Source organism: Aphis gossypii, chromosome X (assembly GCF_020184175.1).
Source record: "Aphis gossypii isolate Hap1 chromosome X, ASM2018417v2, whole genome shotgun sequence".
Taxonomy (NCBI): Eukaryota; Metazoa; Arthropoda; class Insecta; order Hemiptera; family Aphididae; genus Aphis; species Aphis gossypii.
Window position 1 is genome coordinate 38,522,778 of NC_065533.1, and position 25,599 is coordinate 38,548,376.

A 25,599-nucleotide genomic window follows, 5' to 3' on the forward strand; every position below is an offset into this window, starting at 1 on the left:
GATATTTTTGGATATAATACATATTTAAGCATATAAAATCAAGGAATCTTGGAAAAGACCAGGAAAAAATGGAATGAATCTTGATTATAATGGATATAATACATATTTGAGGTTATAAATTAAAGGAATCTTGGAATATTAAAGAAAATAATGAAAATAATGGTGATATTGTGTGATATAATACATATTTGAGGTTATAAATGCAAGGGATCATTGAAAAATTCCAGAAAATAATGGAATTAGTGGTGATATTTTTGGATATAATACATATTTAAGGATATAATTCAAGGAATCTTTGAAAAATCTAGAAAAATATTGAACTTTACGAAGTTTATAATGGAAATAATACATATTTGAGTTTATAAATTCTAAGGAATCTTGGAAAAGTCCAGGAAAAAATTGAATGAATCTTGATTATATGGGATATAATACTTATTTTAGGTGATAAATGTAAGGAATCTATGAAAAATCTAGAAAAATATTGAATTTTACGAAGATTTTAATGGAAATAATACATATTTGAGGTTATAAATTCAAGGATCTTGGATAATTTCAGAAAAAAATGGAATTAATGATTATATTTTTGGTTATAATACATATTTGAGGTTATAAATTCAAGGATCTTGGATAATTTCAGAAAAAAATGGAATAAATGGTGAATTTTTTGAATATAATACATATTTAAGGATATAAATTCAAGTAATCATTGAAAACTCTAGAAAAATATTGAATTTTCAAAGATTCTAATGGAAATAATACATATTTGAGGTTATAAATGTAAGGAATCTTTGAAAAATCTTGAAAAATATTGAATTTTACGAAGATCATTATGGAAATAATACATATTTGAGGTTATAAATTCAAGGAGTCTTGGAATATTCCAGAAAATAATGAAATTAATGGTGATATTTTTGGATATAATACATATTTGAGGTTATAAATTCAAGGAATCTTGGAATATTCCAGAAAATAATGGAATTAATGGTGATATTTTTGGATATAATACATATTTAAGCATATAAATTCAAGGTATCATGGAAAAGGCCAGGAAAAAATGGAATGAATTTTGATTATATTGGATATAATACTTATTTTATGTGATAAATGTAAGGAATATTTGAAAAATCTAGAAAAATATTGAACTTTACGAAGTTTATAATGGAAATAATACATATTTGAGTTTATAAATTCAAGGAATCTTTGAAAAATCTAGAAAAATATTGAACTTTACGAAGTTTATAATGGAAATAATACATATTTGAGTTTATAAATTCAAGGAATCTTGGAAAATTCCAGAAAAAAATGGAATAAATGGTGAATTTTTGGATATAATACATATTTAAGGTTACGAATGCAAGGAATCTTGGAAATATCCAGAGAAAAACGGAATAAATGGTGAATTTTTGGATAAAATAATATTTAAGGTTATAAATTCAGGAATCTTGGAAAAGTCCAGGAAAAAATGGAATGAATCTTGATTATATTGGATATAATACTTATTTTAGGTGATAAATGTAAGGAATCTTTGAAATATCTAGAAAAATATTGAATTTTACGAAGATTCTAATGGAAATAATACATACTTGAGGTTATAAATGCATGGAATCATTAAAAAATTCCAGAAAATAATGGAATTAGGGGTGATTTTTTTGGATATAATACATATTTAAGGATATAAATTCAAGGAATCTTGGAAAAGTCCAGGAAAAAATGGAATGAATTTTGATTATATTGGATATAATACTTATTTTAGGTGATAAATGTAAGGAATCTTTGAAAAATCTAGAAAAATATTGAACTTTACGAAGTTTATAATGGAAATAATACATATTTGAGTTTATAAATTCAAGGAATCTTTGAAAAATCTAGAAAAATATTGAACTTTACGAAGTTTATAATGGAAATAATACATATTTGAGTTTATAAATTCAAGGAATCTTGGAAAATTCCAGAAAAAAATGGAATAAATGGTGAATTTTTTGGATATAATACATATTTAAGGTTACGAATGCAAGGAATCTTGGAAATATCCAGAGAAAAACGGAATAAATGGTGAATTTTTTGGATAAAATACATATTTAAGGTTATAAATTCAAGGAATCTTGGAAAAGTTCAGGAAAAAATGGAATGAATCTTGATTATATTGGATATAATACTTATTTTAGGTGATAAATGTAAGGTATCTTTGAAAAATCTTGAAAAATATTGAATTTTACGAAGATTATTATGGAAATAATACATATTTGAGGTTATAAATTCAAGGAATTTTGGAATATTCCAGAAAATAATGGAATTAATGGTGATATTTTTGGATATAATACATATTTGAGGTTATAAATTCAAGGAATCTTGGAATATTCCAGAAAATAATGGAATTAATGGTGATATTTTTGGATATAATACATATTTAAGCATATAAATTCAAGGAATCTTGGAAAAGACCAGGAAAAAATGGAATGAATCTTGATTATATTGGATTAACTTATTTTAGTTGTAAATGTAAGGATCTTTTGAAAAATCTAGAAAAAATTGAATTTTACGGAGATTCCAATGGAAATAATACATATTTGAGGTTATAAATTCAAGGAATCTTGGAATATTCCAGAAAATAATGGAATTAATGGTGATATTTTTGGTATATACATAATTTGTAAGCATATAAAATCAAGGAATCTTGGATAATTTCAGAAAAAAATGAAATAAATGGTGAATTTTTTGGATATAATACATATTTAAGGTTATAAATTCAAGAAATCTTGGATAATTTCAAAAAAAAATGGAATAAATGGTGAATTTTTTGGATATAATACATATTTAATGTTTTAATGCAAGGAACCATGGAAAAATCTAGAAAAATATTGAATTTTACGAAGATCATAATGGAAATATTACATATTTGAGGTTATAACTTCAAGGAATCTTGGAAAATTCCAGAAATTAATGGAATTAATGGTGATATTCTTGGATATAATACATATTTAATGTTTAAAATTCAAGGAATCTTGGAAATATCCAGAGAAAAATGAAATAAATGGTGAATTTTTTGGATATAATACATATTTAAGGTTATAAATTCAAGAAATCTTAGATAATTTCAAAAAAAAATGGAATAAATGGTGAACTTTTTGGATATAATACATATTTAAGGTTACGAATGCAAGGAATCTTTAAAAAATCTAGAAAAATATTGAATTTTACGAAGATTCTAATGGAAATAATACATATTTGAGGTTATAAATGCAAGGAATCATTGAAAAATCTAGAAAAATATTGAATTTTACGGAGATTCCAATGGAAATAATACATATTTGAGGTTATAAATTCAAGGAATTTTGGAATATTCCAGAAAATAATGGAATTAATGGTGATATTTTTGGATATAATACATATTTAAGCATATAAAATCAAGGAATCTTGGAAAAGACCAGGAAAAAATGGAATAATTTTGATTATATTGGATATAATACTTATTTTAGGTGATAAATGTAAGGAATCTTTGAAAAATCTAGAAAAATATTGAACTTTACGAAGTTTATAATGGAAATAATACATATTTGAGTTTATAAATTCAAGGAATCTTTGAAAAATCTAGAAAAATATTGAACTTTACGAAGTTTATAATGGAAATAATACATATTTGAGTTTATAAATTCAAGGAATCTTGGATAATTTCAAAAAAAAATGGAATAAATGGTGAATTTTTTGGATATAATACATATTTAATGTTATGAATGCAAGGAACCATGGAAAAATCTAGAAAAATATTGAATTTTACGAAGATCATAATGGAAATATTACATATTTGAGGTTATAACTTCAAGGAATCTTGGAAAATTCCAGAAATTAATGGAATTAATGGTGATATTCTTGGATATAATACATATTTAATGTTTAAAATTCAAGGAATCTTGGAAATATCCAGAGAAAAATGAAATAAATGGTGAATTTTTTGGATATAATACATATTTAAGGTTATAAATTCAAGAAATCTTAGATAATTTCAAAAAAAAATGGAATAAATGGTGAACTTTTTGGATATTATACATATTTAAGGTTACGAATGCAAGGAATCTTTAAAATCTAGAAAAATATTGAATTTTACGAAGATTCTAATGGAAATAATACATATTTGAGGTTATAAATGCAAGGAATCATTGAAAAATCTAGAAAATATTGAATTTTACGGAGATTCCAATGGAAATAATACATATTTGAGGTTATAATTCAAGGAATCTTGGATATTCAGAAAATCAAGGAAAAAATTTAATGGTGATATTTTTGATATAATACATATTTAAGCATATAAATTCAAGGAATCTTGGAAAAGACCAGGAAAAAATGGAATGAATCTTGATTATAATGGATATAATACATATTTGAGGTTATAAATTAAAGGAATCTTGGAATATTCCAGAAAATAATGAAAATAATGGTGATATTGTTGGATATAATACATATTTGAGGTTATAAATGCAAGGGATCATTGAAAAATTCCAGAAAATAATGGAATTAGTTTTGATATTTTTGGATATAATACATATTTAAGGATATAAATTCAAGTAATCATTGAAAACTCTAGAAAAATATTGAATTTTACGAAGAGTATAATGGAAATAATACATATTTGAGGTTATAAATGCAAGGAATCTTTGAAAAATCTAGAAAAATATTGAATTTTCAAAGATTCTAATGGAAATAATACATATTTGAGGTTATAAATGTAAGGAATCTTGGAAAAGTCCAGGAAAAAATTGAATGAATCTTGATTATATGGGATATAATACTTATTTTAGGTTATAAATGTAAGGAATCTATGAAAAATCTAGAAAAATATTGAATTTTACGAAGATTTTAATGGAAATAATACATATTTGAGGTTATAAATTAAAGGAATCTTGGAATATTCCAGAAAATAATGAAAATAATGGTGATATTGTTGGATATAATACATATTTGAGGTTATAAATGCAAGGGATCATTGAAAAATTCCAGTAAATAATGGAATTAGTGGTGATATTTTTGGATATAATACATATTTAAGGATATAAATTCAAGGAATCTTGGAAAAGTCCAGGAAAAAATGGAATGAATCTTGATTATATTGGATATAATACTTATTTAAGGTGATAAATGTAAGGAATCTTTGAAATATCTAGAAAAATATTGAATTTTACGAAGATTCTAATGGAAATAATACATACTTGAGGTTATAAATGCAAGGAATCATTAAAAAATTCCAGAAAATAATGGAATTAGTGATGATTTTTTTGGATATAATACATATTTAAGCATATAAATTCAAGGAATCTTGGAAAAGACCAGGAAAAAATGGAATGAATCTTGATTATATTGGATATAATACTTATTTTAGTTGATAAATGTAAGGAATCTTTGAAAAATCTAGAAAAATATTGAATTTTACGGAGATTCCAATGGAAATAATACATATTTGAGGTTATAAATTCAAGGAATCTTGGAATATTCCAGAAAATAATGGAATTAATGGTGATATTTTTGGATATAATACATATTTAAGCATATAAAATCAAGGAATCTTGGATAATTTCAGAAAAAAATGAAATAAATGGTGAATTTTTTGGATATAATACATATTTAAGGTTATAAATTCAAGAGAAATCTTGGATAATTTCAAAAAAATGAAAAATAAAAAATAAAAAATAAATAATAAATGGTGAATTTTTGGATATAATACATATTTAATGTTTTAATGCAAGGAACCATGGAAAAATCTAGAAAAATATTGAATTTTACGAAGATCATAATGGAAATTTACATATTTGAGGTTATAACTTCAAGGAATCTTGGAAAATTCCAGAAATTAATGGAATTAATGGTGATATTCTTGGATATAATACATATTTAATGTTTAAAATTCAAGGAATCTTGGAAATATTCAGAGAGAAAAAAATGAAATAAATGGTGAATTTTTTGGATATAATACATATTTAAGGTTATAAATTCAAGAAATCTTAGATAATTTCAAAAAAATAAGGAATAAATGGTGAACTTTTTGGATATAATACATATTTAAGGTTACGAATGCAAGGAATCTTTAAAAAATCTAGAAAAATATTGAATTTTACGAAGATTCTAATGGAAATAATACATATTTGAGGTTATAAATGCAAGGAATCATTGAAAAATCTAGAAAAATATTGAATTTTACGGAGATTCCAATGGAAATAATACATATTTGAGGTTATAAATTCAAGGAATCTTGGAATATTCCAGAAAATAATGGAATTAATGGTGATATTTTTGGATATAATACATATTTAAGCATATAAAATCAAGGAATCTTGGAAAAGACCAGGAAAAAATGGAATGAATTTTGATTATATTGGATATAATACTTATTTTAGGTGATAAATGTAAGGAATCTTTGAAAAATCTAGAAAAATATTGAACTTTACGAAGTTTATAATGGAAATAATACATATTTGAGTTTATAAATTCAAGGAATCTTTGAAAAATCTAGAAAAATATTGAACTTTACGAAGTTTATAATGGAAATAATACATATTTGAGTTATTAAATCAAGGAATCTTGGATAATTTCAAAAAAAAATGGAATATAAATGGTGAATTTTGGATATATACATATTTAATGTTATGAATGCAAGGAACCATGGAAAAATCTAGAAAAATATTGAATTTTACGAAGATCATAATGGAAATATTACATATTTGAGGTTATAACTTCAAGGAATCTTGGAAAATTCCAGAAATTAATGGAATTAATGGTGATATTCTTGGATATAATACATATTAATGTTTAAAATTCAAGGAATCTTGGAAATATCAGAGAAGAGAAAATGAATAAATGGTGAATTTTTTGGATATAATACATATTTAAGGTTATAAATTCAAGAAATCTTAGATAATTCAAAAAAAAATGGAATAAATGGTGAACTTTTTGGATATTATACATATTTAAGGTTACGAATGCAAGGAATCTTTAAAAAATCTAGAAAAATATTGAATTTTACGAAGATTCTAATGGAAATAATACATATTTGAGGTTATAAATGCAAGGAATCATTGAAAAAATCTAAAAAAATATTGAATTTTACGGAGATTCAATGGAAATAATACATATTTGCAGGTTTATAAATTTCAAGAATCTTGGAATATTCCAGAAAATAATGGAATTAATGGTGATATTTTTGGATATAATACATATTTAAGCATATAAATTCAAGGAATCTTGGAAAAGACCAGGAAAAAATGGAATGAATCTTGATTATAATGGATATAATACATATTTGAGGTTATAAATTAAAGGAATCTTGGAATATTCCAGAAAATAATGAAAATAATGGTGATATTGTTGGATATAATACATATTTGAGGTTATAAATGCAAGGGATCATTGAAAAAAATTCCAGAAAATATGGAATAGTTTTGATATTTTTTGGATTATAATACATATTTAAGGATATAAATTCAAGTAATCATTGAAAACTCTAGAAAAATATTGAATTTTACGAAGAGTATAATGGAAATATACTTATTTGAAGTTATTAACATGCAAGGAATCTTGAAAAATCTAGAAAAATATTGAATTTTCAAAGATTCTAATGGAAATAATACATATTTGAGGTTATAAATGTAAGGAATCTTGCGAAAGTCCAGGAAAAAAAATTGAATGAATCTTGATTATATGGGATATAATACTTATTTTAGTTATAAATGTAAGGAATCTATGAAAAATCTAGAAAAATATTGAATTTATCGTTACGAAGATTTTAATGGAAATAATACATATTTGAGGTTATAAATTAAAGGAATCTTGGAATATTCCAGAAAATAATGAAAATAATGGTGATATTGTTGGATATAATACATATTTGAGGTTATAAATGCAAGGATCATTGAAAAATTCCAGTAAATAATGGAATTAGTGGTGATATTTTTGGATATAATACATATTTAAGGATATAAATTCAAGAATCTTGGAAAAGTCCAGGAAAAAATGGAATGAATCTTGATTATATTGGATATAATACTTATTTAAGGTGATAAATGTAAGGAATCTTTGAAATATCTAGAAAAATATTGAATTTTACGAAGATTCTAATGGAAATAATACATACTTGAGGTTATAAATGCAAGGAATCATTAAAAAATTCCAGAAAATAATGGAATTAGTGGTGATTTTTTTGGATATAATACATATTTAAGGATATAAATTCAAGTAATCATTGAAAACTCTAGAAAAATATTGAATTTTACGAAGAGTATAATGGAAATAATACATATTTGAGGTTATAAATGCAAGGAATCTTTGAAAAATCTAGAAAAATATTGAACTTTACGAAGTTTATAATGGAAATAATACATATTTGAGGTTATAAATTCAAGGAATCTTGGAAAATTCCAGAAAATTATGGAATTAGTGGTGATATTTTTGGATATAATACATATTTAAGGATATAAATTCAAGGAATCTTGGAAAAGTCCAGGAAAAAATGGAATGAATCTTGATTATATGGTATATAATACTTATTTTAGGTTATAAATGTAAGGAATCTATGAAAAATCTAGAAAAATATTGAATTTTACGAAGATTTTAATGGAAATAATACATATTTGAGGTTATAAATTAAAGGAATCTTGGAATATTCCAGAAAATAATGAAAATAATGGTGATATTGTTGGATATAATACATATTTGAGGTTATAAATGCAAGGGATCATTGAAAAATTCCAGTAAATAATGGAATTAGTGGTGATATTTTTGGATATAATACATATTTAAGGATATAAATTCAAGGAATCTTGGAAAAGTCCAGGAAAAAATGGAATGAATCTTGATTATATTGGATATAATACTTATTTTAGGTGATAAATGTAAGGAATCTTTGAAATATCTAGAAAAATATTGAATTTTACGAAGATTCTAATGGAAATAATACATACTTGAGGTTATAAATGCAAGGAATCATTAAAAAATTCCAGAAAATAATGGAATTAATGGTGATATTTTTGGATATAATACATATTTGAGGTTATAAATTCAAGGAATCTTGGAATATTCCAGAAAATAATGGAATGAATTTTGATTATATTGGATATAATACTTATTTTAGGTGATAAATGTAAGGAATCTTTGAAAAATCTAGAAAAATATTGAACTTTACGAAGTTTATAATGGAAATAATACATATTTGAGTTTATAAATTCAAGGAATCTTTGAAAAATCTAGAAAAATATTGAACTTTACGAAGTTTATAATGGAAATAATACATATTTAAGGTTATAAATTCAATTAATCTTGGAAAATTCCAGAAAAAAATGGAATAAATGGTGAATTATTTGAATATAATACATATTTAAGGTTACGAATGCAAGGAATCTTGGAAATATCCAGTGAAAAACGGAATAAATGGTGAATTTTTTGGATATATTACATATTTAAGGTTATAAATTCAAGGAATCTTTTAAAAGTTCAGGAAAAAATGGAATAAATCTTGATTATATTGGATAAAATACTTATTTTAGGTGATAAATGTAAGGAATCTTTGAAAAATCTAGAAAAATATTGAATTTTACGAAGATTCTAATGGAAATAATACATATTTGAGGTTATAAATGCAAGGAATCATTAAAAAATTCCAGAAAATAATGGAATTAGTGGTGATATTTTTGGATATAATACATATTTAAGGATATAAATTCAAGGAATTTTGGAATATTCCAGAAAATAATGGAATGAATTTTGATTATATTGGATATAATACTTTTTAGGTGATAAATGTAAGGAATCTTTGAAAAATCCTGAAAAATATTGAACTTTACGAAGTTATAATGGAAATAATACATATTTGAGTTTATAAATTCAAGGAATCTTTGAAAAATCTAGAAAAATATTGAACTTTACGAAGTTTATAATGGAAATAATACATATTGAGTTATAAATCAAGGAATCTTGGAAAATTCCAGAAAAAAATGGAATAAATGGTGAATTTTTTGGATATAATACATATTTAAGGTTATAAATTCAAGGAATCTTGGAAAAGACCAGGAAAAAATGGAATGAATCTTGATTATAATGGATATAATACATATTTGAGGTTATAAATTAAAGGAATCTTGGAATATTCCAGAAAATAATGAAAATAATGGTGATATTGTTGGATATAATACATATTTGAGGTTATAAATGCAAGGGATCATTGAAAAATTCCAGAAAATAATGGAATTAGTTTTGATATTTTTGGATATAATACATATTTAAGGATATAAATTCAAGGAATCTTGGATAATTTCAGAAAAAAATGAAATAAATGGTGAATTTTTTGGATATAATACATATTTAAGGTTATAAATTCAAGAAATCTTGGATAATTTCAAAAAAAAATGGAATAAATGGTGAACTTTTTGGATATAATACATATTTAAGGTTACGAATGCAAGGAATCTTTAAAAAATCTAGAAAAATATTGAATTTTACGAAGATTCTAATGGAAATAATACATATTTGAGGTTATAAATGCAAGGAATCATTGAAAAATCTAGAAAAATATTGAATGTTACGAAGTTTATAATGGAAATAATACATATTTGAGGTTATAAATTCAAGGAATCTTGGAATATTCCAGAAAATTATGGAATTAGTGGTGATATTTTTGGATATAATACATATTTGAGGTTATAAATTCAAGGAATCTTAGAATATTCCAGAAAATAATGGAATTAATGGTGATATTTTTGGATATAATACTTATTTTATGTGATAAATGTAAGGAATATTTGAAAAATCTAGAAAAATATTGAACTTTACGAAGTTTATAATGGAAATAATACATATTTGAGTTTATAAATTCAAGGAATCTTTGAAAAATCTAGAAAAATATTGAACTTTACGAAGTTTATAATGGAAATAATACATATTTGAGTTTATGAATTCAAGGAATCTTGGAAAATTCCAGAAAAAAATGGAATAAATGGTGAATTTTTTGGATATAATACATATTTAAGGTTACGAATGCAAGGAATCTTGGAAATATCCAGAGAAAAACGGAATAAATGGTGAATTTTTTGGATAAAATACATATTTAAGGTTATAAATTCAAGGAATCTTGGAAAAGTCCAGGAAAAAATGGAATGAATCTTGATTATATTGGATATAATACTTATTTTAGGTGATAAATGTAAGGAATCTTTGAAATATCTAGAAAAATATTGAATTTTACGAAGATTCTAATGGAAATAATACATACTTGAGGTTATAAATGCAAGGAATCATTAAAAAATTCCAGAAAATAATGGAATTAGTGGTGATATTTTTGGATATAATACATATTTAAGGATATAAATTCAAGGAATCTTGGAAAAGTCCAGGAAAAAATGGAATGAATTTTGATTATATTGGATATAATACTTATTTTAGGTGATAAATGTAAGGAATCTTTGAAAAATCTAGAAAAATATTGAACTTTACGAAGTTTATAATGGAAATAATACATATTTGAGTTTATAAATTCAAGGAATCTTTGAAAAATCTAGAAAAATATTGAACTTTACGAAGTTTATAATGGAAATAATACATATTTGAGTTTATGAATTCAAGGAATCTTGGAAAATTCCAGAAAAAAATGGAATAAATGGTGAATTTTTTGGATATAATACATATTTAAGGTTATAAATTCAAGGAATCTTGGAAAAGACCAGGAAAAAATGGAATGAATCTTGATTATAATGGATATAATACATATTTGAGGTTATAAATTAAAGGAATCTTGGAATATTCCAGAAAATAATGAAAATAATGGTGATATTGTTGGATATAATACATATTTGAGGTTATAAATGCAAGGGATCATTGAAAAATTCCAGAAAATAATGGAATTAGTGGTGATATTTTTGGATATAATACATATTTAAGGATATAAATTCAAGGATCTTGGATAATTTCAGAAAAAAATGGAATAAATGGTGAATTTTTTGAATATAATACATATTTAAGGTTATAAATTCAAGAAATCTTGGATAATTTCCAAAAAAAATGGAATAAATGGTGAACTTTTTGGATATAATACATATTTAAGGTTACGAATGCAAGGAATCTTTAAAAAATCTAGAAAAATATTGAATTTTACGAAGATTCTAATGGAAATAATACATATTTGAGGTTATAAATGCAAGGAATCATTGAAAAATCTAGAAAAATATTGAATGTTACGAAGTTTATAATGGAAATAATACATATTTGAGGTTATAAATTCAAGGAATCTTGGAATATTCCAGAAAATTATGGAATTAGTGGTGATATTTTTGGATATAATACATATTTAAGGATATAAATTCAAGGAATCTTGGAAAAGTCCAGGAAAAAATGGAATGAATCTTGATTATATGGTATATAATACTTATTTTAGGTGATAAATGTAAGGAATCTTTGAAAAATCTAGAAAAATATTGAATTTTACGAAGATTATAATGGAAATAATACATGTTTGAGGTTATAAATGCAAGGAATCATTGAAAAATCTAGAAAAATATTGAATGTTACGAAGATTATAATGGAAATAATACATATTTGAGGTTATAAATTCAAGGAATCTTGGAATATTCCAGAAAATAATGGAATTAATGGTGATATTTTTGGATATAATACACATTTGAGGTTATAAATGCAAGGAATCATTGAAAAATTCCAGAAAATAATGGAATTAGTGTTGATATTTTTGGATATAATACATATTTAAGGATATAAATTCAAGGAATCTTTGAAAAGTCCAGGAAAAAATGGAATGAATCTTGATTATATTGGATATAATACTTATTTTAGGTGATAAATGTAAGGAATCTTTGAAAAATCTAGAAAAATATTGAATTTTACGAAGATTCTAATGGAAATAATACATATTTGAGGTTATAAATTCAAGGAATCTTGGATAATTTCAGAAAAAAATGGAATAAATGGTAAATTTTTTGGATATAATACATATTTAAGGTTACGAATGCAAGGAATCTTGGAAAAATCTTGAAAAATATTGAATTTTACGAAGATCATAATGGAAATATTACATATTTGAGGTTATAACTTCAAGGAATCTTGGAAAATTCTAGAAATTAATGGAATTAATGGTGATATTTTTGGATATAATACATATTTAAGGTTAAAAATTCAAGGAATCTTGGAAATATCCAGAGAAAAATGAAATAAATGGTGAATTTTTTGGATATAATACATATTTAAGGTTATAAATTCAAGGAATCTTGGAAAAATCTAGAAAAATATTGAATTTTACGAAGATTCTAATGGAAATAATACATATTTAAGTTTATGAATGCAAGGAATCTATGAAAAATCTAGAGAAATATTGAATTTTACGTAGATTGTATTGGAAATAATACATTTTTTAGGTTATAAATGCAAGGAATCATTGAAATATCCAGAAAATAATGGAATTCATGGTGATATTTTTGGATATAATACATATTTAAGGATATAAATTCAAGGAATCTTGGAAAAGTCCAGGAAAAAATGGAATGAATCTTGATTATATTGGATATAATACTTATTTTAGGTGATAAATGTAAGGAATCTTTGAAAAATCTAGAAAAATATTGAATTTTACGAAGATTCCAATGGAAATAATACATATGGACACATTGCAGTTGGTTTATTATTTCATTGATTTATAGTTATGTTGTTGTTATTTATAGCTTTGTAACTTATATATTGTTATAGAGAGTACTACGAAAAAAATGAAGAAAAATATAAAGTTATACCAAGGCTTATTCTTCCAGAATTGCCATGTGCCTCATGCTATGAAGATTCTAATCTGTGGCACAGGGCTATGGTGTTAAATATAATTGATGAAGAAAATGTGAAATTAACTAAGATTTTCATACGTTTATAGTTAATATTAATCTATAAGTTGATAACAATTTGTTTTAGTTTGCAAGTTAATATTTATATAGGAAGCTTATTTAGCTAACTTTAAACCATAGATCATAAAATTCAAGTTTACACAATACACACTTATAATAAGTAATTCAATAAACCATTGGATACAAATTATTAGGGAATGTGTGTTGAATACACCATATTTGTTAATAAAAGTAGGAAATATTAAATTATCTAATACATTCTTCTTGTGTATAAGTGAACACTAGGACCATCCCGTTATTCAACCAATTTTCCACTTCTCGCTGTCAGCTGCACTGTTTCCAGTGTGTACCTCCATTTAAAGATTCCAAATATCGTAATGATAAATTAAATAGGACAGGTGACATAGAGCCCTCCTGTCTAAATCCTGACTTATTTATTTGCTTTTTTTCTAAAACCAAATTAAACATCTAGTATTTTTTTTAAGGTGGTTTTAGAACATAGTATCTGGATATGTGTAATAAGTAATTGATTTTTAATACTTTCAACTCTATATGAAACATGAAAAGTAAAATATAATGATAATACACCATCCGTGAATATAATAAATTTTAAATAGAATATAACTAGTAGTAAATGGTTAGTACTACTAACTAAGTATTTCCGTTTAAAATAATTTATTTGGCGTGGAAACTGGTTTTAAACTTCTGCGGAGTAATAGTAATAATTCTTTGAATACTTATTAAAGTTAAGTTATTTAATCTTCTATACACTGTAATATTTTGTAAAGACGTTTGTTTAGGAATTACCATAGCAACTATAGTCTTGATAGTACATACTTATACTAAAAAATTTCAGGAAGGAAAAAGTTCAGTATTTCAATAATATAATAAATCTACGGTTCTATCTAGAATATCATAAATATTTTTTTTTTTATATATATAATATAATACATATTTTTATTGATATTTTATGTGTAAACACTATTTAAATTTTAAACTATTTTTAATTGTAACCTATTGGTTCTTTTTTAATGTTGTTAAAAACCTATTGTTATTATAAACAAAATTCTTCATTTTTTTGGCAAAAATATTCATGTTATTTTCATTATTTTGTAGTTATTATATGTTGATTATGGAACAATTAAAGTAGTATCAAAAACAAATGTAAGACTTTTAGCATCACAATTTGGAGCATACCCTATTCCAGCAGTACATTGTGGTTTGTACAATTTTAGCGAATTGAATTATCCACGAGAGATAAGTGAATCTTTTGCTGAAATGACTGATAATCATGTGCTAGAAGCACAGTTTCATCACCCACATTTTGAAGTAATTTTTAAATAAACAAAGTGTTAATGAACTTTAATTATATTTAATTTTTTAACAGGATGATTCTCAAAAAATGAATGTCACATTGTTTTTGAATACTGAACACGACAAAATTAATATTAACAAAAAATGGTAAGTTATACAATTTTTTATTATTTTATTTCTATACAGGTTAATTATTTTGATATTGAATAAAATAATTATTTTAAACCCATTAATAATTTTTAAATGAGTTGTGGGTTATTATTATATTTTTGTCTTTTTGGCTATAACCAGAAAACAATTCTTATATTTTCTAATATAAAAGCATTATTTTATTCATTTTCAATGTTACTTTTAGTTTTGAAGTAATCATGAATCAGATAACACAAATCCAGAATAAATTGGAAGAATGATTTGTTGAGTATTGCAAGGAAAACAATGGACTTTAGTTTAAAAAGAGAAAAGTAAAGCAACAAGAAAACAAAAAGTTCTTCAATTAACAGATACATTTAGTTTTATTTTAAATTATATTATTTAATGTATAATTGTCATTTGATGTGTAATTAAGTACAAATTATTATAAAAATTAAAAGTCCCAATATTATCACATAGAACCGATTTGTTGAATGTGTTTTTATGTATGTATGTATATATATTTCTATATACTATGCAAAATGTGAGGTATTATAACTGATATTTTTAGTTCTTAAAATTTTTTAGAGACCTTAGCGACTGCATGAGTAATCTTCCTCTTACATAATATTATATGAGACATACTAAATATTAGTTCATCAGTGAAAACCTAATTTTTTATTAACAAAATTAAAGTGAAGTTGGTACATTTACATATATATAAACAATAAGATTTTACTGTATTAACATTGAATATTATAATAATGTTCATTAAGTTATATTTCAATAACACTACAATTATAAATGATCAATTTGTTATAGTTACAACTGTTAGAATTGAAAATTTAATTTGATATAAGCTAATTAAAACTGAACTAGGTACGTTTACATCCATATAAATAATAATTTTTTACTTTTTTTTATTAAATATTATAATAATGTTTAAAAAGTTATATTATAATTACACTACAATTATAAATGACCAATTTGTTATAGTTACAACTATTAGAAATGAAAACATAACTTTTTATTAACAAAATTATAGAGAAGTAGGTACATTTACATATGTATTAACAACCAGATTTTACTTTTTTTACATTAAATATTATAATAATGGTCAAAAAGTTATATTAGAATTACACTACAATTATAAATGATCAATTTGTTATAGTTACAACTGTTAGAATTGAATATTTAATTTGATAAAAGCTAATTCAATCTGAACTAGGGACATTTACACCCATATTTATAATAAGATTATACTTTAATAACATTGAATATTATAGTAATGTTCATAATGTTATATTTCAGTTACACTACAATTATAAATGATCAATTTGTTATAGTTACAACTGTTAGAATTGAAAATTTAATTTGATATAAGCTAATTAAAACTGAACTAGGTACGTTTACATCCATATAAATAATAATTTTTTACTTTTTTTTATTAAATATTATAATATAATTACACTACAATTATAAATGATCAATTTGTTATAGTTACAACTGTTAGAAATGTAAACATAACTTTTTATTAACAAAATTAAAGTGAAGTTGGTACATTTACATACATATTAACAATAAAATTTTACATTAATAACATTGAATATTATAATAATGTTCATAAAGTTATATTTCAATTACACTACCTACAATTATAAATGATTTTTACCTTAATCTTATAGAAATATATTTTGTATAAAATTATTTTATAAAATTGTTATGGCTTGTGTTGCGGGTTTTGTATCAAAATAATAAAATAATATTCTGCAGGTTGTTTTGATCATGGCTTCCACTCTTGGTTTTCTTGTTTTTGGCTCATGTACTTGTGGATTGGTGCTGCTAAATGTGTTATTTCCTCTGTATCTGGTTTCCTCTTTTGATGTTTTGGTGAATATATCCATCTTTTTATCTTGACTATCTAAAACGAAATATGATTAATTTTTGTCTCCTTATTTCCCAGCAATTTATTAAAAACAGTCTAGTCCCTTCTTATAATTAAAAATTAGTTCATTCAATTTTACGTTCACTTATGTCTTCAGATTGAATCCTTTGTGAAAAATGTAGATCACATTTGATAGTTTATATGTGGTTACTTCTATTGTTGTTACTGCAGTAGTTCCTTTGTCTCTTCATAAGTGTTGTTGGTAATTGTTGATAGGTGCTGCTCAGCGGTTTTTTTCCTCGATTACTACTTTGCTGTTATGGGTTGTACTGGAATCACTTCAGCTGTTCCTCTTTTTTATATGAAATTAAATATAATTAATTTGTGTTCACTTACGTACCTTCAGTTAATTTAATAGCTGACCATATTATGGACTTAAATAGTAGGATTTTTAAATTAAAAACAGTCTATTCCCTAATTTCTGTAAAATATTATCTGAGTGCTCGAATGTTAATATCATAAGAGCACTGTACTAAAGCCTGGACTTTAATCAACGATGGAAATATAATATCATTTATCGAAATTAACAAAATAATAAAAATATATTGAAATATTTTTACCATTTATTTATTTTACCTGTACTTCACAACAACTATTCACAGTTGCTCAAACGGTGTTCATAATTTTGATTGGTGAATTGCATTGATATAACGTTTTGAAATATATTGTAGGCGATCAGGTACTGTCTCATAAATCTCTTAGATTATAATTTATTTTATTTTATTTGTTTTTAGTGTTGCCGTGTCGGTTTTTTATTTAAAATTTTAATATAATATACTCGTTGCTATCATTATCAGTTATCAGTTTTTCACTATTTTATATCGTATAACCATAGACATATAATAGAAAATATGTATATTATATTATGTCTATGCGTATAACCATTGAAATGGATAAGAGATACTGGAGTGCTCGACTGTAAAAACGAGCAGTCGCGTTTGACGTTACCACCACCATCGAAGGGAAAAACATTTCATTTTTACACAACAAAATGTGATGGAATTGTAAATAATGATTTTTTTCATTCATAATCGCTGAGATATTTACTCAAATGTCTATAAAAGTAAATTATCTATCTCATACTTCTAAAAAATAAAAAAGACAATAAACCATCAGCTTCCACAAGCCCACAATATAACAAAATTAAAAATATTATATTGATGGTATTAATATTTTATTCAGCCCCCTTTCATTTGAAATTATAATTTTGTGAAAATTATAGGTACTTAGAATTTTGTATTATAATAACAATTATGATTTTAATGTATTCATTAATTTCGTTTTTTTAATATAAAATATTAAGATACTACAAACACCTTGTCGATTAAATATTTAAATGTATTAAACAGTCTTAATGATAATTATTTATGAATATTAATATATACCTAGGTATCTAATTAATAATTTTAAATTTATACAAATAAACTAAAAATAATTTTATAACATTTTGTAATCTTATACTAACTCTAAGCTTGCACTACTTGCAGTATAAAACAATTTAATAAGGAACTTGTCTAATAATATGCAGAATTGTTCAGAACAAACCGGCAGTATTTAATTAGATTGTATTATTAAGATTCTTTTAATTTTAAAAAAAATATTGGAATTTATTAGTTATAGGTACAATTACTTATTTTTTTCCTTTAGATTAGTTCCTGCTTTTTTTAGTAATTCTATTTCTTTTAATCGCCGTTTTTCAACACCACTTTTATTTTTTGAGATTATTCCTCGTAAATTTTTTTTTTTGATGAAGTAATGTTTGTTTATTTATTAACCAAGAGTAACCATTTATAAACAAAAATGTCCATTGTAAATCTCAAAATCCCTACTTGAGCAGCTCTCCTGTGGAGTTGTATGATGTATACATATATGTTACGGGCAAAGTAGGAAATAGTGAAAAAAGTACGCACAGAAGACATTCATAATATGTAAATACAATTATTTTGTATAAATAATATTTATTATTATTTATTATACTGTTATGAAGTACGTGTTATTATTATTTTTTTTAAATTACAATAAAATTATTTTTAGGTTTTCTATGTAATTTTAATTTATTGTTAAATTTAATCTCTTTCCACAATTCCACGTCAATAATATAGTAATATGCCTCACAGAAAACAGAATAAGTACAGATATACGTATATAAAAATAAAAGTATTGGCTGATTTAGTGATTTGGATGTCATTTAATAGGTATGCGGTCGACCGCTAATAAATGAATTAAAAATTATAATTCAAAAAATTGCTGACAAAAATGATGAATATTGTGTTGTTTTATGCACAGTCGACGTAACTGTAGTACAATTCAAATTATAAAAGTTTTCATATCTCTCAAAAATGCATTAAATAAATCCGATTTATTTATTCCTCGCTACCGTGTTTCCAATATTCCGTGAAGTTGGTACCTATATTTTATTGTATCATATGTATAAATGCATTACGTTAAATTATACATTATTTATAATAATTTGTGGAAGACTCAATGATTCTCCACTATTTTTAATTAAATAAAAATCGTTTGCCAACTTATTGAGTGTACGACTCAGTGGCGTAGTTATGGGGGGGGGGGTTATATGGGGATAGATCCCCCCCCAGAGCCTTTTTTTTTAATGTTTAAATCATTGACTTATTGAGCCCCCCACTTTATGTTTAACCAATAAATTGTATATCCCCCCCCAGAACAAAATCATAACTATGCCACTGGACACTGGTACGACTGCGTATAAATTGTATTGTCGCGCAATAAGTGACCGTACCTACTGAATGTTTGAACCCATACTTTTACAAAATGTCGAAGTAGGTATTGTTATCAAAAGTCATAAAGTATAAGGACGTTAAGATAAATTGTAGTTCACTGAAAAAAAGAAATTATTTTTTTTCAATTAAAGATAAACTTAAGCCTGTGTAAAAACCAGCTGGTCAAAGGTAGACCACTGTAGTGATCGCTGTGCGACTTCGTACAAATTAATTATTTAAACGACGTAGCACGTTCTGTGGTTGAGCTTGAGTTGTTGTGAGAAAGGTAGGTGTTGAAAATTAAAACACTTGTTGTTTTAATTGAAATAAAGTAAATGTTTATTAAGTTAAACAACATAAAACATTAAATAATAATATAAAACAAAAGTAAAATAGCTTGCTGCTATGTAAAAGTTACAAGTACTGGGAATGACCGTAAACTCGCGGCGATGTGGCTGTGACAAAGTCCACGACGAGCAATAGTCTTACATTGGAGTGAACTACCTTCTTGAATAGTACTACCTTTCTAATTACTTCTAAATACTCTACTCGTATTTATATGAGTTCTCAATGACATGCAGGGGACTAGTAGTCTATTTTAGAGTGATATGATGATTTACATAATCATCATTAAATAATTATATAACCATTATATAAATGATATCATCATAATAATATCCTATAATTATATAATTATTACTTAATCGACAGAAAAACTATGTTTTTCTGATCTCTGGCCTATTGCTTATAATGCAGGTGTATTAATAAACTATCCCAATTAAATATAATGTAATCTAATATAGTATAACACCATGCAGGTGCATTGGGTTTACTACACCACGTAGTACCTATATGAGTATATAACAATTGACAGCCAAAGGTATTTTATACAGGTACTATTCTTATAAACTTTGCTTATAATATAGGGCTAGACTGGTTAGAGTCTCCGTCCTTAAAAAATCCTAAAATAGGCATGCATTTATGCCCTTAAAAATTATCATATTTGCTCTAAAAATATGCAAAAATGCTAAAATATGCTCATAAATATATTTAATTTTCCATTCAAAAACCAAAAATTATAAATTTATTTATTATTAAATAAGAAATTTTCTTTATGCATTTTTAATTTAATTTTTACAAAAAAATAAACTTTACCAAGTGATAGAATATTAAACTACACAGGGAGGTCACCTGTATAGCCAAATTAAAAATTTTAAATTTTAAATCACTTATGAGCTGTGCATGGGACATTTTAATTTATTTAAATTAAAAACGTTTGCAAGTTTATTCAACTCATTGCACACATCACATTTAAATACATTATTATACTGTCATATTTTAAACAATTTAAATATGAACGAGTAATTTTAAAACTAAAAATTTTAAAAACCAAACTTAGATCTTTTGATAAGCCAGCAATATCTGGATCTTTTATTTATTGAATAAGGCATAAGTAGACATAATTTTAGATTTTGAACCGAGTGATAAATGTATTGATTCTACAATGGTGTGTTTTTTTTTGTATATGTGTACACTGTACAGCACTACAGCATAAATAATCGAAATAATGCTTCAACTTCAAACATCGGCTGAGGTTTCCGAAGTAAAAACTAAGAATTTTCCAACAGCTTTCAAAAAAGTCGACAAAAACAAAAAAAAGTGACGGAAAATGGGAATTTTTACGCAAAACCAGTTTTTGACCAAATCGATTTTTTTATATGGTTGTAACTAAAAAACTAATCACTGTAAATACTTGAAATTGTCACTACATGTTTATATTAGAGTTATCTATACACGATTAAAATATTCAAACTATTTTTGAGCTGTTTATAGACAACTGAAATTTTTGATTTTTCCGGGATTTTTTTTTTTTTAAGCGTCAATAAAAAAATGTTTGGTGCCTAGAAAAACTTAAATACCAAGTCTCTCATACGTAGTTCTTATTGTCGTTAGAAAAAATCAAAAATCATTACTTACAATTTTTTTTTATAAGCATTTTTATAGTTCAAATTTTTACGAAATATGTCTAAATCACGAAAATATACAAATAATCTTGTAGTTAAAAATCATTAAACTTTTTGTGTTTATATCTAAGGTTAAAAATTCAACACTAAATTTTCCATGTGTTTTTCTTCAAGTAGCTATAGAGAAAACTCAAAGCATCATTAAAGGAACAATTTTAACTGCGTTTGAATTTAATATTTTTACAAAATTGCGTAACGATAACGCCCGATTTATCCTCAAACGATTTAAAATATTTGTTATTATTCAAAAAGTATAAGTCGTAAATAATTGAAAATTTCACCAATTATTTAGATAGGCTTTTCTTTCATGATTTAATTTTCAAAATATTTCGCTTATTTTAATGCTATTTAAAGGCATTTGAAATATGATTTTATTGATGTAGGTAATAATAATTTGAAGTACTTAAAACAATATTATGAACTGCACTGTTTAATTTGTGTCGTTCGTGAAACACATTGATGTGACCAGCTGGTGAGTGGTTCCTATTTTGTTTAAAATATTATTCATGTAGGTACATATTTTACAAATTATAAATTTCATCTATTATATAGATTCGTCAAAATCAATAAAGAGTGGTATACATTTTGTAAAATATATTTTTGAATTAAAAATGATTCGCGCGTTTTTTAATACGAACGTTTTTATTTGGTTACCGATAAAACGCATGCTATAATGAACGGTCCGATATCACGTATATCTGCAAAATCTTAACTAAAATACATGAAACCTCTGGAATTTGAGACCTCCTTAACAGGATTGCATGTGCCCTATTCAATTTTGAGGTTGTTGGCACTCGGCAGTAGTGCAATACTCTCATAGTCACTACTAAAATTACCATCATAGCATATGTTCCTGTTACGTATGTTTCAATCCTGCGTGTCTTAAGGTGCCCACATACTGCAGCGGTAGCGGTGGTATGGCGGTGGCGGTAGCGTTAAAATGAGTCTGGACACAATTTTACCGCCACCGCCGAGACAATAGAATTTTACCGCCACCGCTGCAGTATGTGGGGACCTTTAAACGGTTTAAACGCGCACTTAAAACGTTCGTAAAACGTCTCTAGAATCTTTCTACAATGCACGCCATTTCGCGACTGATTCATATTACGCTCATTAGTAAGTATTCTAATTTCTAAAAAATAAATATTATGAACTTATAAGTACATCGATATTATTGACAAGTCGAGTTATTATTATTGGGTGTCATTTTATTTTTATATTTAATAAATAGGTACATTATTGTTACCTATTTAAATATTGAATAACAATTTAACGAGTACCTACATTTTTTTTCTTATTTTAAATTTTACTTTTTGCAAATTTATTACATAATTTTACGACTTTTACTGCATATTACGTGAATTATTGTGCTATTTAATACAGTACATGTAAATCCTTGTTTTTTTTCTTTATAACAATAAAAAAAATAAAATAAAAAATTGTTATTCACAATTATTTTTTATTAAGTAACGTTTAAGGTTCAAATTTTTACAAAACATGCTAAAATACCAAAAATTTGCAAGTAATTTTGTAGTTGAATATACATAATTTTCACCAAATGCTTATATTAGTGTTGTCTACCTATATACAGTTAAATTTTCAAAATATTTTGACTTTTATTGAGCTATTTATAGATAACTGAAATTTTTGATTTTTCTGAGAATTTTTTTTAGAAATGTCGATAAAAAAATTTTGATACTCAAAGAAATTTAAAAATTAAAAAAAGGTTCTTATGAGTTGCTCTTATTTTAGTTAAAAAAAAAAAAAATCAAAAATCGTTAGTCCCAATTTTTTTTTATTAGTGTTTGTAGTTCAAATTTTTACGATATGTGTCAATATCGCGAAAATTTGCTAGTAATTTTGTAGTTGAAAAATTATAAAAATTTTTGTGTTCATATCTAAGGTTAAAAAAATCAATACTAGGGTTTTCCATAAGTTTTCCTTTAAGTAGCTGTAACCTGCATAGAGAAAACTCGAAACGTTATCATAGGAAATATGTTATGAGCATTTGAATTTTAAATTTTTACGAAATTATGTGACGATAATGATTTTAAATATTTGTTATTATTCAAAAAGTATAAATCGTAGATACTTGAAAATTTCGCCAATTATATAGTTTGGCATTTTCTTTACACGATTTAATTTTCAAAATATTTCGATTATTTTAATGCGATTTATAGGCATTTGAAATATTCGTTTTTGTTTAGTTTTTTTTTTTATAAATATCGATAACATTTTTTGGCTGAGTCAAAATACTTGAAAATTTAATTAGTTTCTCATTAGTTAGTCTTATAATGAGTCAAAAATTATAAGAATACATATGCACAATTTTTTTTTTATTAGCGTTTGAAGTTCAACTATTGACAAAAATTCGTCAAAGTCATGAATATTTGCAAATTATTTTGTAGGTACCTATAACTATTCATAACATTTTTTGTATAAGTAGCTAAGAGTTAAAAATTTAATACAGTATTGTCCATAAATTTGACTTACAATAATTATAAAAGAACTTAAATTTTGGTTCATTATAACATAAACCACCTTTTTCACCAACCACTGGAAATTTACCCTAGGCTGACAAATTATCTCTGTTCAGAATCGTTAATATTGATTCGTATATTAACTATTTCTCTTTAAACAATTTTGATGTTTTATTAAAATTAAAGATGAATTCTTAAATAGGTACTTGAAATTTTCACTAATAATGTTTATTATGAATAATAGGTAATAAATAATAATCATAATTTTAAGTGTAGGTGCAATATAATGTTCATATTTTTCCCACTCTTTTTGAGTTATTTGTAGATATTTAAAATTTTTATTCAGTCGATATATAAATTGTATAAGCTATATAGCTAAGAGCATTAGCCTTAGCCTAAGGCTTAAACATTTAATATAAAGTTTATTCATAAGTAGTTCATACCAAAACAAAAAAGATCTAAAAAAATATTTATGCAATACTTTTTTCGGATAGACATTTTAAGCTTTTAGACGAAGTATGGTATACACGTGTTTATAAATTATGAAAAACTACGTTATTTATTGTTTTGTTAGAATAAGAATTTTGAAATTTGAATGTGTACATACCTACCTAAACAGTAGGTAATAATAAATAAAATATCGTAAATGATAAAAAAAAACTAAAACTACAGTCAATGTTTTTACTATGTAATTGTAGCCTGTAGGTAAATTAGAGCTAACAATATAATTGATTATCTAAGTTATAGTAGGTAATACGATTGTATGACTGTGAGACAATATAATAATATGCTAATAGTATTTATTAATTATTACAATATTATTATTTATTTAAATGTTTTTAAATTTGTCAATATAACATATTTGATAGTTATATAAATATATAATCAAGTTATTCAAAAAATCCGATGAGACAATGGCAAAAAATTCAGGGGTTTTAACGGTTTAAAAAGAATTTCCATATGAATAATATTTGTAAAGTTGTAAAGTTTGTGGACCACGAGCTTATCACTTTTTATAGCTTTTACTAAGAGGTACATATTTGGAGACTAGAACAACCTTTTAAAAAGTCCGAGGACGTCACGCCTGCGTGTGTGGTGTGTCCG

At 24.3% G+C, this 25,599-nt stretch overlaps 1 protein-coding gene and 1 long non-coding RNA gene across 4 annotated transcripts in view; one reads left to right on the forward strand and one right to left on the reverse strand.

The window, feature by feature from the left end:
* Positions 1-15,678, forward strand: part of LOC126552688 (uncharacterized) — an 89,313-nt gene extending 73,635 nt beyond the window's left edge. Inside the window, exons 2-4 of the mRNA XM_050207405.1 lie at positions 14,982-15,194; positions 15,253-15,326; positions 15,535-15,678. Coding sequence (XP_050063362.1) covers positions 14,982-15,194; positions 15,253-15,326; positions 15,535-15,589 — 342 coding nt within the window. The 3' untranslated portion in view covers positions 15,590-15,678. The remainder of the gene's footprint in view (positions 1-14,981; positions 15,195-15,252; positions 15,327-15,534) is intronic.
* Positions 15,679-16,973: 1,295 nt separating this feature from the next.
* On the reverse strand, positions 16,974-19,325 carry LOC126551999 (uncharacterized). Of its 3 annotated transcripts, none has more exons than XR_007605857.1 (3): positions 18,884-19,325; positions 17,333-17,545; positions 16,974-17,229 (listed from the first exon to the last, which is right to left on the reverse strand). It is a non-coding gene; the product is annotated as an uncharacterized LOC126551999 (long non-coding RNA). The 3 variants fall into 3 exon arrangements; XR_007605856.1 differs by lacking the exon at positions 18,884-19,325 and adding an exon at positions 17,830-18,433; XR_007605855.1 differs by lacking the exon at positions 18,884-19,325 and adding an exon at positions 17,814-18,433.
* Between the last annotated feature and the right edge of the window lie 6,274 nt (positions 19,326-25,599).